General features: G+C 41.0%; 3 protein-coding genes across 23 annotated transcripts in view; all 3 read left to right on the top strand.

Moving 5' to 3' along the window:
- LOC135250064 (protocadherin gamma-C5-like) overlaps positions 1-17,744 on the top strand; it is a 232,254-nt gene that overhangs the window by 71,973 nt on the left and 142,537 nt on the right. The window contains exon 1 of one of the 21 annotated variants that reach the window (XM_064325926.1): positions 7,366-10,156. The exons of the other annotated variants lie outside the window; for them this stretch is intronic. Coding sequence (XP_064181996.1) covers positions 7,742-10,156 — 2,415 coding nt within the window. The 5' untranslated portion in view covers positions 7,366-7,741. Of the gene's footprint in view, positions 1-7,365; positions 10,157-17,744 lie in introns of those variants that run through there. 21 annotated transcript variants of the gene reach the window in all.
- On the top strand, positions 10,163-14,749 carry LOC135250067 (protocadherin beta-16-like). The gene has a single exon (XM_064325958.1). It carries the CDS (start codon positions 11,487-11,489, stop codon positions 14,019-14,021), a length of 2,535 nt encoding a protein of 844 aa, XP_064182028.1. The 5' UTR covers positions 10,163-11,486; the 3' UTR covers positions 14,022-14,749.
- Positions 14,794-17,532, top strand: LOC135250065 (protocadherin beta-15-like). The gene has a single exon (XM_064325956.1). It carries the CDS (start codon positions 14,923-14,925, stop codon positions 17,530-17,532), a length of 2,610 nt encoding a protein of 869 aa, XP_064182026.1. The 5' UTR covers positions 14,794-14,922.

Below are 17,744 nucleotides of genomic sequence, written 5' to 3'. Positions count from 1 at the left end.
AGGGTCGCAGGGGGAGCTGGAGTCTATCCCAGTGTACATGCACCGGGCTAGAGGAGGGAATACTCCCTGGACAGGCCGCCAATCTATCGCAGGGCACACACTCACTCACCATTCACTCACACGCTTGTACCTATGGGCAATTTAGAGTCTCAAATTAGCCAACCTGCATGTCTTTGGACTGTGGGAGGAAACTGGTGTACCCGGAGGAAACCCATGCAGACATGGGGAGAACATGCAAACTGCACACAGAGGCCCCCAAGGCCACTGCACCACTGTGCCGCCCCCAATACCATACACTCATATTTAATTTTAATTTCCCCAACCTGGAGACACTGGCTGAGGATAGGCACAATGTAAAATGTCTTCTGATTATAAGTGCGATTAATTGTGATGAGTTTGCCTCCAAGATAATTTGAGTGAGTTGCTCAATTTAATAGTTTGTGAGAACTCAGCTTATTTTACTATCTGTGAGTTAACAGGACTGATACATTATTTCTCTTATTTTAACAAAAATCATATACAAGATAGTAATTCTGTCTCGCTTTTATATAATGACTGAGCATTTGAAGAATATTTATCTCTGTTTACCCTCCACTAGTGACTTGTCTTTGTAAATTTCAGCACCATGCTGGTAGACAGCAACAAAACAAAATTTCTTGCTTAACCTTCCTTCTGCTGAGGTAGTGTTGTGAATTTTAGTCTATCACTAATGCTCCTTCCACACTATTCGCTATCCCTTGAACATGCTGACCAGGCTGATTGTTAACAAGCCTTACTTGCATATTACATTCTGTTTTTGCTTAAACTACCTTTGCTACCACCTGCTGTGGATGACTTCCTTGACCAAGAGGTATGAAAATTTTGCAGTTGTGCAGATTTGCATTGCCGTAGGGTGAGGTAATGTATTTCTCAAAAAAATAAAAAGACAGAGTTGCATAGATTCAATTTCAGAATACTTCCTGGTTGATCTTTTAACCTCAATTTTTCCAATGTTTTATGCAATGTGCTCCTTTGATTGACTGGGAATTAATGCTGAATAACTATTGAAAGACGATTTTGTTGAAACTTGAAAGACGGGGTTTCCTTTTCTTTCCTTCTGTCAGTTTGCAGGTGTGTTTCATAATCTTATTGCATGTGTGCTTGTCTATAAATTCCACTTTAAACAAATATGTTGGTATATGGGCATTCAATTGACATTCAATATTTTGCTTTCGGTATTTGTGTGGGGGGTGTTCTGTGAATTCTGTCATATTTGAAGGCAGTACTAGCAGCAACACTGCGACCGGAACTTAGGGACTGGCAATCACTGGACGCTGAGAAGATAGAGAGCTGACAGAGGGGAGGTTTGATTCTGCAGCCATTTTGTGTGTTGATATAGAATAGGTTTGAAGTGTACTTAGTCAGTGTGGATATGTAATACATGAGTGACATCACACATCAGTGATGTTTGTGTAAGTCGCTGTCCACCGGTTGTGTATGTCGCTCTGGAAAAGAGCGTCTGCTAAATTCCTGTAATGTAATGTAATGTTTTTTTCAGCAGACATAAAAGTCAGCCATATCAATTACTGAGCCCTCCCTTTAAAAGCATATTTTTAGTTGTTACGAGCAGACCCAGGGAAATATACATATATGACACAACCAAACCCTTTAGATGGCAGTAAAATTCCTGCAGTTTACTTTCGTTGTTGGGTGTCATGTATTTCACCAGTATGGAGGACAACATTTTTATTTTGTCTGATTGTTTGTTTTGGTTAGGGTTAGTAACATGTTTTACTAAAAAAATGCCAGGGATGCTTAATTTTAATTCTTAGAGGCATGGAAGCTAAAGTATTTGTGTTTGTATATGTATTTGACCCTTAGCTGGTTATGGGTAATGGTGATAATTCTGTTTAAGAGAGTGTTTGAATCCTACAGACAGTTAAGAGCATGTTTCAGCAGTAGGTATACATTCTGAATGGGCCACTGTCTTCCAGGAGACTCTTTTGGTATACCATTTGATCTGTGGTGATGTGGAAAATGCGACTCCACATGAATTTGTTCTAAATGTCATGCATATTCCTGGATGTGAAAACAAACTGACTACGTGCAGCTACGTGCTGTTGTACTTTTAAAGCAGACATATTTGTGTTATTCTCCACAGTTTGTATCAGCAGTTTTGCTTTTTAGTGATGGGCCTCCCAAAACTTAACCACAAGTGGAACTGCAGCTGAAGTCACTTTGGAGCATCAAACCTAATGTACAGTGAGCACCATAATGTTTGGGACAAAGATATATATTATTGATTTGGCTCTGTACTCCACAATTTTATATTTGTAATCAAACAGTGTAGTTAAAGCGCACATTCTCTGTTTTTATTTTAGGGAATTTTATACATTTTCGCCACGTAAAAATTACAGAATATTTTATAAATAGTCCCCTCATTTCATGGCGTCATAGGGTTTGGGACAAATGGCATCACATGTGTTTTTGATTAGTCAGTTGTGTTCAATTGCTTCCTTAGTGAAAGCTCTCATATACCTGCACTATCTACTTTTGATTCTAACCTTTTGATTTGCATCTGTTATTGGCATTTGTCAACATGAGGACAGGAGTTGTGCCAATCAAAGTCAAGGAAGCCATTATGAAGGTGAGAAATAAGAAAATAACAGCAAGAGACATAAACTAAACCTTAGGCTAACCAAAAACAACTGTTTGGAACATCACTACAAAGAAAGAGCTGCCTGGGGGCTGAGTAATCACAGTGGGCCCGGTAGGCCAAAGAAGACCTCCCTTGTGAATGCAATGAATTTGGAGGAATTTGGTTGAACCTGAGCGGATAGGATGCTTTAATGCACTTCAGAATTAATTCTGCTGCTGCTATCAGCTGTTACATCATCAGTGAAGCCAAGTGAGCCAGTATCTATGGCAACCATACATGCCCAAACCATAACACCCCCCTCCCCCCTCCGTCATGTTTCACATTTGAGTGGGAGTGCTTTGGATCTTTGACAGTTTCTTTCTGCCTCCATGCTTTGTTCTTGCCATCACTTTGGTACAAGTGAATCATATGTCTCATTTATCCACAACATCTTTTCACAGAACTCTGCAGGCTCTTTTAGGTGCTTCTTAGCAAACTGTAACCTGGCCATCCTTTTTTTTTGCAGCAAACCTGTGCTGTGCATCTTGCAGTGTAGCCTTAAGTTTGTTAAGTCTTCTGTGGACAGTAGTCACTGGCAGATCCACACCTCCCTCCTGAAAAGTGTTTATGATCTGTTGGACAGCTGTTTAGGGGTTTTTTCTTCAGTATGGGGAGAATTATTCTGTCATCAACGGTAGATGTCTTTCTTGGCTTAACAGGGTCTTTGGGATTTCTGCACTTGCCAGGGTTATCTTTCTTCTTAATGATGTTCCAAACAGTTGGATTTATTTAGCCTAAGGTTTGGCCTATGTCTCTCATTGTTTTTTTCTTATTTCATTATGGTGCTCGCTATATGTAAACTCCATAAAGGGCTTCAGTTATTATCTAAAACTGGCATACTACTGAGATTACCATAACTATGAATTTCCAAGATGCATAAAGGTAGGCCACACTAAACACCACAGCTTTTAGCATCAGAGATTTTCATGTTAATGTGACAAGGAGTTAAAGACTGTAAAAATAAAAACAAAAAATGTAATAAGAAGCTTTTTTTTGCTCAGAGGGGGCTATTTTAGCATTAATGAAACTTCTAGGAGCAACGGGAAAAAATGGCTTGCGCTGCAGATGTACAAACACACATACACATACACACACACACACACACACACACTTACACTCAGACCTACACACTCACACACACACGAAAGGTACTTATCTGTCATTTTCTGTTCAAATGAACCCTGTCACTGAACCCTCCACATTATCACCTGTAGCACCTTCCTGAAGGCTGGCTGTTGTGATCAGCTTTTTGCTGGGCTGATCACAGCAGCCAAGTCCCCACGGGGGGGGCTATGTATAAAAAGGGCCACGAGTCCTTCACGGGTCACCCTATAAGGATGTAAATGCCCTCAAATTAATATGTATTCAATGTTTTATTTCAAACCTAATTAGCCAAAACAACAAAAATTGTGTCACTGTCCCAATGCTTTTGCAATTCACTGTACATATTCAGTGTTTGTACATATGTATGTATGGATGTGTGTGTATTTATTTATTTGTGTGTGTGTGTGTGTCGTATATTTTTGTAGGTGTTTGCATAATCATAATTCCATGTAATTGGTTATATACTAATACCTATACCCAATGTGGTCGAAAACATTTTCTTAACTTCATTATAAATTGTGCTGTTTTGACATTGACTTCAGGCAGATGACACTGCTGCTTCATTATGATGTAATGTGACTTAATACAATGGTGTATAACAGTTTTACAACCTGCTAATTGTGTAAGACTAGCTTTATACTCACAAGCCAAACATGTGGAAATTATTTGCTTCATTTCTCCAAGTGTGTTCACAGAAGGAATTGGAAGTGGAAGTAGGACTTTGTAAAATTTAGCATTTAAATACTGTTAATAAAGACCTGCCTAAAGCACACACTTTAGTACAGTCAACCTAAAACAACATATTTATATATTATGTCTGAAAGATGTAATGGATGGAATCTGGGTAGAACTGGTTATCATCAGTGATATATAAAAAGTATTTGTAGTTGGTCTACATGTTAATTCCAGGGAGGATATTCCAGCTAAAAAATAAATGTGGACACCTGACATTCAACATCTCATCCAAAATTATGGGTGTTAATATGGAGTTGGTCCGCCCTTTGCTGATATAACAGCCTCCAGTTTTCTGGGAAGGCTTTAGACTAGATGTTGGAGCATTGCTGCAGGGATTCCCTTCCATTCAGCCAGAAGAGCATTAGTAAGGCCGGGCGTTGATTGGTTGGGTGATTAAGGCTGGCTCACAGTTGACTTTCCAATTGATCCCAAAGGTGTGGGACAAGGCCCTGTGCAGGCCTGTCACATTCTTCCACACCGTTCTCGATAAAATCATTTCTATATGGACCTCTCTGTGTGCCTGGGGGCATTGTCATACCGAAAGAGGAAAGGGCCTTACCCTGAATGTGATTGTATGCTGTAGCATTAAGATTTCCCTTCATTGGAACTAAGGGGCCTAGCCCAAAACATTAAAAACAGCCCCAAACCAACAAGTGTCCAGATACTTTTGGTCATATTGTGTATGTTGCTGCTGTTGCTGCAGATTGTTATGACTGTGCATTGGCATGCTGTTGTCTCCACAGTGACTGGCTGACTGACAGCTGTCTACATGGCATCATGTTTAGACATGGTGGTCAGTGCAGTTCAGCCCTATCAGCATAAAGCCTTTGCCAGTATTTAAAATGTTCAGCTATTCATACACGTGATATAATCGGTTTTTAGTGTAAACTGTTTGAAATGTGGATCTCACCCATGGATCTCATCCATTTCTCATTGTTCTGAGGTAATTTTCATAAGCACTGTATTCCAATTTCAAAGATGTTCTTTCTGACTGGGTATGCATTTTTACTTAGGGGGGCTCTCCCCTGTCCCCTTTGATTGGAGTATAATAAACACCACTTTAAAGCAAAGAAGACAACAATGAACAGTGGTGTACTTATTATGTTGTTAACCTGGCACTTAGGAGTCATATCTGTTGTATAATAGGCTAAATGTGAAAGTCCACATTCATTAGGAAAGACCCTGAGAAGTATTTGAACTAGACAAGTTTCTGTATAATTCTAAATGTTTCTCTACACAAAGACGTGAAACTAATATAACAGTCATTACAGTGAAAAACATGCTGTAACTCTCAGCTGAGATACTGTCAGTACAAATGTGTTTCCAGTGGTTGTGGATGTGCAAAGTCGGATTCTAAGTGAGGTGAAGTGGCCATGTTGTGAAGATGGTGTCCTGCCAGTGCAGAGGTGAAACTGCATTGTTCTCCGGATGGAGTTCACTGGCTGCTGTTTAGAACTTGAATTTGTTCTACCGTCACTTCATGAGTCAGGACCATATATTGACATGACTTGTCAAACATTTAAACAATGTCTTTTTCCTCTTTCTTTTCATGTTGTCTCCCCCTGCCTCTGAATGAATGCCTTGGTGTCTACTTAAGGTAAGGAACCATTCATTCTTCTCTGATTAGCTGTGCATACACACTGCTACACCTGTTTTAAAAGTGGTCAGAACTGAAAGAGTAGGTGTGAACTTGATGAATATTAACCTCCTAAGACCTGGTCCTCATAGGGGACATGAGTCTGTGGTCTTAATATCAAGAACAATATATTTGGCTATTCTGAAACCTATGCTACATAGGACATGCAATACGTGCATACCAAAGGTCATTGGCTAACTAAAAAACGTTGTTCTGATAAGGTACAATATTTGTCATGTAGATCTAGTAAAGGATTTGAATTTTTACCCATCTTTTATTTCCACACTCAAGACAAGAATGACATTACATAAACAATAAACCAAAAATCAGAGTTCAGAAATAATATGATAAAACACATGTATATCACAAAGTAGCAGACAGTTTCTTATTTCCCTCCACTGATCATAACACACCCTTATGACACCACACACTCTGAAACACATTCAAGCTCTCCATTACTTTGTGATACGGAATCTCCACTGAAACACTGTCCCTGATCATACCCCTACACCACATCTTGCCTATGCCCTCCACCAATTGTATTTTTGTGACTTGTGTAAATTTTCATCTTTTTTTGCCCCAAAATGAAATGTATGAGCTGCCATTTTACTCTTTGATTATATGGGAAACCAAGGTTGAAAACCTTATTTGTAAAAGTGTCCCATAGTATCTGAAATAATCTTCTGAAAAAAAGAAGACAGAGATTGAAGTTTGATGCAGTAAAGGCCGATGAATAAGGTGGGAAGAGCAGTTTAAGTGAGGGAAAAGATTCAAGTGAGTGGGAGAGATCTTATAAACAATGGGATGAGGGAGAGAGGGAAATAAGGGTAAGTGTAAAGGAAGAAATAGATACTAACTAGATACTAAGACTGAAACATGGTTGTTCTTGGTGAAAAAAAAAAAAAACAATGTGCAATATGCCATGTCAGTTTTTTTGTGACATGGTAATATCATACTGAACATTATTTTTATATTGTTTGTTGAGCAGGCCATCTAAAATGGACTGGTTTGTACAGCAAATGTTTTTTTTAAATACATATTATCCATTTATACAGTAGTTTACTTCACTTACTGAATCATTTTGAGGAGATTTCTCTGCACGTGTGGATTAGTATCCTGCATTACGTTAATTGAGCAGACAGTACTATCCAGCGTAATGTTGCAGCGCCGCTGTTGACCACCCCCCCCCCCCCCCCCCCCAAAAAAAAAATACCATGTGCGCGCCACTGTTGTTCAGGGAATTAATAGTATATTCCAGTACCAACTGCAACTCCACTAATGCGCTTCAAGAGCATCACAGACGAGAGGAGAGAGTGTGTGTGAGAGAGAGAGAGAGAGTACTCAGTTTGAACTCGGAGTGTCGCTGTTGATCAAGGAGACTGTTTTGTGGTTTCCTGAGGCTTTCGCTCCTCCTTTTTGTCTCTCATTATGAACGAGATGTGCTGCGACCCACCTCTTTTCTCCGGTCGGAATATATTTTAAAAGAGTCCTGATTTCTAATAGATTTTTTTTTTTTTGAGGATACCTAAAAATAAGAGAGGTGGTGCGACTTATGTACATACATATTATCAGTTTGCCACAATCGGAGAATGGACCAGTACTTCGGAGGAAAGATTTTCTGGGCAATGAAACGGCAAGTGCTATTTTCAACCATATTGCTTTGCGTTACAAACATTGTGCTTGCGCAGATTCGGTACTCTATCCCAGAAGAGATGCCGAAGGGATCATTTGTTGGAAATTTTGCGAAGGATTTGGGGGTTGATATTAAAAGAATGATCAGCGGTAAAGCGCGCATTGTCGCTGGTTTAAACAGTGAATATATTCTGCTGGATGTCGACAAAGGAGAGTTGGTGGTGATGCAGAGGATAGATAGGGAAAAGCTTTGTGAGCAGACGGTTCCGTGTTCGATTAGTTTCGAGTTGGTTCTTGAGAATCCTTTGGAAATGTATCAAATTACGGTCGAAATTCTTGATATTAACGACAACCCTCCCACGTTTCCCAGAAAAGAAATTAAATTGGAGATCAGTGAATCAGCCCAGCCTGGTGCACGCTTTGTCTTGGATAATGCCATGGACCCAGATGTTGGTATAAACAGTCTACAGGGCTACTCCCTTAACCCTAGAGATTATTTTGATTTGAAAGTTAACAATGTGCCCGATGGAAGCAGGTACGTGGAAATGGTGTTGAAGGCACCTCTTGACTGGGAGAAGGAGCGCGAGCACTCATTGTTGTTGACTGCAGTGGATGGCGGCAGCCCACGGAGGTCTGGCACGCTCAGAGTACATGTAACCGTTTTGGATGCAAACGACAACTCTCCCGTGTTTAGCCAAGCGATTTATAAAGCGAGTATACAAGAAAATTCGGCGAAAGGAACCCTGGTCACTGTGGTAAATGCAACCGATGCGGATGAAGGAGGCAACTCTAAAATAACCTATTCTATTACGCATTTAGCAACACACGTTGGAGAATTGTTTGAAATTGATGCTATGTCCGGTGAAATTAAAGTATCTGGTCATATAGATTATGAAATGGTGAAAAGATATGAAGTGAACGTACAAGCTAAAGACCAAGGGGGGCTAACAGACTCTTGCAAAATTATAATTGAGGTTACTGACGTAAACGATAATGCACCAGTCATCACGCTAACTTCTCTCTCTAATCCAATACCGGAGAACGCATCACCTGGCACCGTTGTTGCTATTATTAATGTGCAAGACATGGACTCTGAAAAAAATGGCGAGATAGTGTGCGCTATTGGCCCAAACCTCCCATTCAAAATAAAAAAATCTCTTTCTAATTATTACAGTTTAGTGACTGACACAGATCTGGATCGAGAAAAATACTCAGACTACAATATAAGCATAACCGCTAGGGATGGAGGGACACCCCCTCTCTCGAGCCACTACCAAATTGTTTTACAGGTGTCTGATGTCAATGACAACGCCCCTTACTTCGAAAAAACTGACTACCTCACTTCCGTGATGGAAAACAATGCCCCTGGATTGTCAATATTTTTGTTGCAAGCCAGAGATGACGACTGGGGACCAAATGCTCGTATATCTTACTTTCTCGAAGATGTAGGTGTAAATGGGTCACCGGTTTCATCCTACATTTCTGTCAACTCAGACACAGGTGTTATTTACGCAGTGCGCTCCCTGGATTATGAGAAAATCAAACGGTTTCAGGTGCATATAATAGCTCAAGATGGGGGCTCTCCGCCACTGAGAAACAATGCAACAGTGACTATCTTGATTCAGGACCAGAACGATAACGCACCCCAGATTCTGTACCCAGTACAAACTGGTGGCTCTTTGGTGGCAGAAATGGTGCCTCGTTCTGCAGATGTTGGATACCTTGTCACTAAAGTGGTCGCTGTTGATGTGGACTCCGGACAGAATGCCTGGCTCTCGTACAAACTGTTGAAAGCGACAGACAGGGCGTTGTTTGAAGTGGGCTTGCAGAATGGAGAAATAAGAACTTTACGTCAGGTCACTGACAAAGATGCTGTGAAACAAAGACTTACTGTTGTAGTGGAGGACAACGGGCGGCCCTCTCGCTCAGCCACAGTCAATGTGAACGTGGCGTTGGCAGACAGCTTCCCGGAAGTGCTCTCCGAATTTACAGAATTTACGCACGAGAAGGATTACAATGGAGACTTGACTTTCTATTTAGTTTTGGCTTTGGCAGTAGTTTCCTTTCTTTTCATTTCATCTTTAGTAGTAATAATATCTGTAAAAGTCTACAGATGGAGACAGTCTCGCATCTTCTTTCAGTCCAATCTGCCAGTTATTCCTTATTGTCCACCCCGTTACGCAGACGCTGGAGGCACAGGAACTCTACAGCACGTTTATAATTACGAACTTTACCGGACCACTGACTCCAGAAAGAGTGACATTAAATACCTCAGACCCATCAGTCAAAGCCTCATGAGTGTTGACATAGATGGTACTGAAACAATGCCAAAGGAAACAATGTCAGTCGAGGGCGCAGATCAACCAACTTTGGTAAGTAAATTGTGACGAGGCGAATAATTATAATATTGTAGATTTAAACTATTCATGTGTTTTCAATGTTTTCCTGTATTTGATGTTTGATCCTGCGTGGATATTGCGTTATCATAAAAAGTTATTAAACGGTGTTTAACTGTGTAATTGTGATGACAGTTGCGACTGAGCATAACATGATCATACTCCAGTAAATTTAGGTACACGTGTATTTATGGACATATGTATGTGTTTATTTGGCTGCTGGGGGCTGTGTACTGCTGTGGTTTATCAATGGCTCTCTGCTGTGTCGCTGTCCGCTCCTGTGGTGCTGAAATACCTAATGTCTCTGCTCAGCTACACTGGCCTTTTTTGAAATATCGAATATGCTGATGGTATTTCAGCATGTGAAAAGATTAGGGAACAATCAACCAATAAGTATCTGATTTGAAGGAAATCTTGGCAAGGCCAGAACATAGAATTTTGAATTGTGAAGTCACCACAAATAAACATTGTATTAAGATTAATGTTTGCATGCAGTAACTATAGTACTCGTAACATAACAATTATAATTATAATAGCTGCAGTAGCTACTCCTGATCAAATTGATAATAATAATAATGATAGTAATAATAATAATGTGGACAAAAAACCTTTTCTACGTAAATTATAACCGTAAATACGTGAGCATACGCAAATGAGTAGAGCATACTCATATGTAAAAACGCACATTTCCTAAAAATCCGTATGTGTTCCAAATTATTGAAATTTCTAATAAGTCATATCAAATAAGCCATATTAAAAGCATTGCTATACTCTTCTGCATTAAAAAAAACAACAACTTGGCCCTCTCCTTATTCTTCTTGCCATCTCATCTCTCTTTTGGTCGCTCAAAAATATTGTGTCAAAGACACAAACACCAGTCCAAGTGTGATTCAAATGACGCATTTAACATGCTTGATAAAGAACGTTTTAAAACATGACATGCGGTGCTCAGATAAACCTAAAACGCACACGAGCGCCGTATTAGCCTTGGTTTGAGAAATTTCACATACTTCCTAGTTTCAAGCTGCATCCCGTATAGGGCTGCCAGTCTCCACTGTGGACTCTGAGTGCCGCTGTTGGTCAATAAGACAGAGGATTGCTGTACTTTCACAACCCCTCCCATCAAATTGTATTTAACATGAGCAGAGGAGAGGGCAGATTTTCCACTATCTTTCCGAACCAGAATTGTTCAGTAGCCTACACACCACGGATTGCTCGATTTGTTTTATCGTAAGTGAAGCCAGTTGCGGATTTATTTCGTATTTAATATTTTACTGGACAACTTATTTATATCATTAGGACTGAAATGGTTGTGCAGCAGCAGCAACGTTCGCTCCAGTGGCAGGTACAGTTGTTCGTGTGTGTGATTGTTTTTAATGGGGTTTTGGCACAAGTCAGATACTCGATTCCAGAAGAAATGGTGAAAGGGTCTCTGATAGGGGATATTGCAAAGGATTTGGGATTGGATGTCAGAAGGCTTAAATCGGGTCGTGCTCGTATTGTTACCGAGGACAGCAGCGACTGTGTGGACCTGAATGCGGACAAAGGGATTCTGCTGGTGAAAAAACGCATAGACCGAGAGGAGCTGTGCGGTCAGACGTCTCCTTGCAGCTTCAGTTTCGAAATGGTCCTGGAAAATCCAATGGAATTGTTCAGCATTACAGTGGAGATTCTTGATATTAACGACAATTCTCCCGTATTTTCAACTAAAGAAATTACACTGGATATAAGCGAAGGGGCGGTGATCGGAGCTCATTTTATTTTAGGCGGCGCCGTGGATGCTGACGTAGGTATAAATACGCTTCAAAGCTACAATCTGAAACCCACCACACATTTTAATCTTAAAGAGCAAACCCACGCCGACGGGAGTAAATATGTAGAGATGGTTCTGCAGAGTCCCCTCGATAGGGAAAAGCAGAGCGAGATGTTTTTAACACTGACTGCAGCTGACGGAGGGAACCCTCAGCGGACGGGGACTGTGAACATACGAGTTATTGTACAAGATGCCAATGACAATGCGCCTGTTTTCAACCAGGCCGTATACAAAGCCTCCGTCATAGAGAATTCTCCAAAGGGAACATTAGTTACGGCCGTCACCGCGACTGACGCAGACGAGGGCACCAATGGCGATATAACGTATTACATTGATCAGGCCACACAACAGAATATCAGCTTGTTTACCTTGAATCCCGACAATGGAGAAATTAAAGTTTTGGGTAATATAGATTTTGAAAAGTCCAAACATTATCAAATGAATGTAATCGCGAAAGACAAGGGATCTCTATCTAACTCATGCAAAGTAATAATTGAAGTGATCGATGTTAATGACAACCCTCCCGTTATGGCGATGACATCTTTTTCTAATACGATCTCAGAAGATTCTGTGCCAGGCACTACCGTTGCTATCATTAGCGTTAAAGACTTGGACTCGGGGAAGAATGGACAGGTCAACTGCACTGTTAGCCCATCATTACCCTTCAAGATAAAATCTTCATTGACAAACTATTATACTTTGGTAACTGACCGCATTTTAGACCGCGAGACCGTCTCTGAGTACAACATTACAATCACAGCGGCAGATCAAGGCGTTCCCTCGCTGCGCAGTAATAAGACACTTCTGGTAAAAGTGACAGATGTGAACGACAACGCACCGGTATTTGAGCAAAATATGTATGAATCTACCTTGATCGAGAACAACTCTCCAGGAGTATCTGTAGCTTCTGTTCACGCCAACGACGTGGATTGGAATCAAAATGCTCGAGTCTCTTATTTCCTTGAAGATACACAAGTAAATGGCTCTCCGATTTCCGACTTAATTTCTGTAAACTCTGAAACAGGCGTGATGTATGCAGTGCGCTCGTTTGATTACGAACAGATCAAGTCGTTTGAAATGCTTGTTAAAGCACAAGATGGGGGCTCACCACCTCAAAGTTGCAGCACAACTGTTAAAATCTTTATTCAAGACCAGAACGATAACGCACCTCAGATTCTCTACCCAGTTCATACTGGTGCCACTGTGGTGGCTGAAATGGTTCCTCGTTCAGCAGATGTTGGCTATCTGGTAACTAAGGTAGTAGCTGTTGATGTGGACTCTGGTCAGAATGCCTGGCTCTCATATAAACTATTGAAAGCAACAGACAGGGCGCTGTTTGAAGTTGGTTTACAAAATGGTGAAATAAAAACTTTACGCCAGGTCACCGATAAAGATGCTGTGAAACAAAGGCTTACTGTTGTAGTGGAGGACAACGGGCAGCCCTCTCGCTCAGCTACAGTAAATGTCAATGTGGCGGTGGCGGACAGCTTTCCAGACGTGTTCTCGGAGTTCACTGAATTTACTCAAGATAAGGATTACAACGACAACTTGACTTTTTACTTAATTTTGGCCTTGGCGGTAGTTTCCTTCCTTTTCATTTCATCTCTAGTCGTCATAATATCGATAAAAGTGTACCGATGGAGACAATCTCGCATCTTCTATCAGTCCAATCTCCCTGTTATTCCTTATTATCCACCCCGTTACGCAGACGTTGGGGGTACAGGAACTCTACCGCACGTGTTCAATTACGAGGTGTGCAGAACCACTGACTCCAGAAAGAGTGACTATAAGTACCTCAGACCCATGAGTCAAAGCCTCATGAGTGTTGACATAAATGATATGGAGACAATGCCGCATGTTCAAAAGGAGCAGTCTCCAACCGGAGCATCTTCAACGCTGGTGAGTGTTACTACTGCTTTACGAATGAATGATTTTTTAAAAAAATGTGCTGTCGAATATTCTTTCAAATGTTTTTTTTTTTTTTTTTTTATACATGCATACATGTTAAATTGTCCTGAAACATATTAGTGTGATAGTGGGGGTTTGATCAAGGTTTATATTGACAGTTTATATTGAAATATATATTCGGTTATATGTGCGTCCTCGTGCACTTTCCTCCTGTGATAATGCGACATTTACATTTCGATTATGCATTGGACATAAACGTTCTAAAGTTATAAAATGTAAAACAAATGGAATAATTTGAAAATTATTTTCAAATAATTAAATGCATCTAGCAATAAATTAAACACTTGCGACCTCTGCGGTAAACACTTAAACCATGCATTGAACATAAATGAATATTTTTTAGGATGTAAGTGCTTGCGTAATCGATATTGTAGATTAAAAATGTGAATTTATAATAGTCAACTCCAATTAAGAATGAATATGGCATTTTATTTTTAGAGATTTAATTCCTTAATTTCTCTGTGTGCCGTTGCTGTTTAACGCGATGGGGCTGGAGTCGGTTCTCAGCATATCGCACTGGAGGTAGAAGCAAAAACCCTATGAACAATTAAGAGATACTATACAGTACAAGTCACAGACTTATATATGAATATATAGGCTGCGCTCAGACTAAAACTGAGTGCGTAATGACCGAATAGAGCACTAAATCGAAGAGAAAAATGCCTTTAAGAGATGTGTTTTTTATTTTTATTAGTTCATACTAGACTCATTGTGTGCATTGCGTACATTGTACTCTAAGTGCCGCTGTTGATCAGGAAAGCTTTGGAAGTTGAATAGTCTTGCACCGCCCATCTCTTTGCCTTGCATGTGATTCAGAGGCAGGGAGGCTCGGGCCACTTCCGCGGCCATCGCTTTGTGAGTAGTATCACGCAGTGAGACCTGATTGTATGGAATACGAAGCCAAATATAATTCTTATTAGTCAACCAGTTCAGGTTTGGATACAGATGTGGATACAAAACCATGTTTAGTTCGGGTTCACGTCTAAAGAGAGATGGCAGAGGGCAGAATGCCTTCTCAATCACACGGACTGTTCGTTTTTTTCCAAATCAGTTATTTTTGGTTTTGTGCCTCGTCGAGATTGTTTTTGGGCAGATTCGATATTCTATCCCCGAGGAGTCGAAAAAGGGTTCGTTTGTGGGTAACATAGCTCAGGATTTGGGAATCGACCCGAAAAGAATGAAATCCGGCAGTGCACGAATTGTAAGCAGCGACAGCAGTGAGTACATTGAACTACATTTAGACAAAGGGATTCTGGTTGTCAGAGAGAGGATAGACAGAGAACAGCTATGCGGGCAAACGACCCCGTGTAGTTTAAGCTTTGAAATGATAATGTCGAATCCGATGCAGCTGCACAGTGTTGTGGTGGAAATACTAGATGTGAATGACAACGCTCCGCGCTTTACCGAGAATGAGATTAAATTAGAAATTTCTGAATCAGCTCTACCGGGTTCTCGCATTTTACAAGAGAGCGCCACAGATCCCGATGTCGGCATCAATGCGCTGCACAGCTATACATTAAACCCAACTAATCATTTTAATATGAAAACCCAGACCAGCCCAGATGGAACTAAATACGTGGAAATGTTTCTGCACACGCCTTTAGACCGAGAGAAAGAGGATAGCTTGGTACTAACACTGACTGCAGTGGATGGCGGCGAGCCGCAGAGGTCTGGCACGGTTAGAATAGTCATTTTGGTTCTTGATTCTAACGACAACGTACCAGTTTTTACACAGTCTGTATATAAAGCAGAAATAATTGAAAACGCACACCAAGGCACTCTGGTAACGGCTGTGAGTGCAGCGGACGCAGACGATGGTTTGTACGGTCACGTGACGTATCATTTTGCTCGCGTTTCACCTGAGATTGCAGAACTCTTTTCAATAGACGAGAACAACGGCGCAATAACAGTGATGGGACACATTGATTATGAAAAGAACAAACAATATGAGCTCAACATACAAGCGAAAGACCAAGGGGGGCTTATGGATTCAACAAAAGTAATTATTGAAGTAATTGATGTCAACGACAATGCCCCTGTGCTAGCGGTTACCTCGTTCTCCAGTCCTATCTCAGAAGACTCTATGAGCGGCACGACTGTAGCCATCGTTAATGTCAAAGATCCAGATTCGGGTATGAATGGACAAATAGACTGTTCGATCAATACAAACGTCCCATTTACAATTAAGTCTACTTTAAAAAACTATTATACTCTTCTGACTGAGGGCGCGTTGGACAGGGAGCGCAATGGAGAATATAATATCACATTTACAGCTGTGGATAAAGGGACACCTTCTCTTTCCAGCAACAAAACCATCACTCTAAAAATATCAGATGTGAACGATAATGCGCCTGTTTTTGAGCACAGCTCCTACGCTGCCCACGTGATGGAAAACAATGTGCCAGGGTTGTCCGTATTTTCTGTGCGAGCGCGTGATTCTGATTGGAATCAGAATGCTCGCATATCCTACTTCCTAGTAGAGTCTGTGGTCGGTGGAATTCCGGTGTCATCCTTCATTTCTGTGAATTCAGAGAGCGGAGCCATCCATGCCGTGCGTTCTTTCGACTACGAGCAGATAAAGGGTTTCCAGTTCCGCGTAAAAGCGCAAGACGGAGGCTCGCCTCCACTGAGTAGTAACGTGACGGTTGCAGTCATTATCCAAGACCAAAACGATAACGCCCCTCAGATTCTCTACCCGGTACAGACTGCTGTCTCAGCTGAAATTGTGCCTCCTTCAGCAGAGGTTGGCTTCATTGTCACTAAAGTTGTCGCTGTTGATGTCGACTCCGGACAGAATGCTTGGCTCTCATATAAACTGCTTAAAGCCACAGATAGGGCGCTGTTTGAAGTGGGCTCACAGAATGGAGAAATAAGAACTTTACGTCAGGTCACTGATAAAGATGCTGTGAAGCAAAGGCTTACTGTTGTAGTGGAAGATAACGGGCGGCCCTCTCTCTCGGCTACAGTGAATGTGAACGTGGCACTGGCGGATAGCTTCCCAGAAGTGTTGTCTGAATTCACGGACTTTACGCAGGACAGGAATTACAACGACAACCTCACTTTTTATTTAGTCATGGCCTTAGCTGTTGTTTCCTTCCTCTTTATTTCATCCTTAGTTGTAATAATATCAGTAAAAATCTACAGATGGCGACAATCCCGCATCTTCTATCAATCCAATCTACCAGTTATCCCGTATTATCCACCCCGTTACGCAGACTCGGTTGGAAGTGCAGGAACTCTACAGCACGTCTACAATTACGAAGTGTGCAGAACGACTGACTCTAGAAAGAGTGACTGTAAGTTTATGAGACCCTGCAGTCAGAGCGTTTTAGCAGTGGACCCCAGCGGTGCAGAGACAATGCAGCGCGTGCAGAAAGAGACAAACATCCTGGACGAGCCGGACTCGCCATTACAGGTGAGACAATTTTTTAAAAGATTTATTTACTTCCATGGGTATATTTTATGGACGGACTTTTTGTCCCATTTAGGCTTACGCAACTATACAAGGGTGCACACAGTAAACATGCATTGTATTGTATATCAAACCTCCAATATGCTGATGTGTTGGTGAAGCTTTTCATGTTTAATTGCTCTCTTTGTCATATTTTAAATGATGCATAAACCTTGATTATTGTTCCAATTTCGTGAGGAAATTCGTCGTGTTCTTAACTGATAAACATTATCAAAAGCACTAAAAGGTTTAATCAGTTAAAGGATTTGCGTTGATTATCTACACCGCAAACGAGGCTGAGTAATTTATAGTACCCGAGTAAATTATTTTTT

Source organism: Anguilla rostrata, chromosome 3 (genome assembly GCF_018555375.3).
Source record: "Anguilla rostrata isolate EN2019 chromosome 3, ASM1855537v3, whole genome shotgun sequence".
Classification (NCBI taxonomy): domain Eukaryota; kingdom Metazoa; phylum Chordata; class Actinopteri; order Anguilliformes; family Anguillidae; genus Anguilla; species Anguilla rostrata.
The sequence above is the reverse complement of the archived record's forward strand: the minus strand, read 5'-3'. Positions and strand labels throughout refer to the sequence as shown.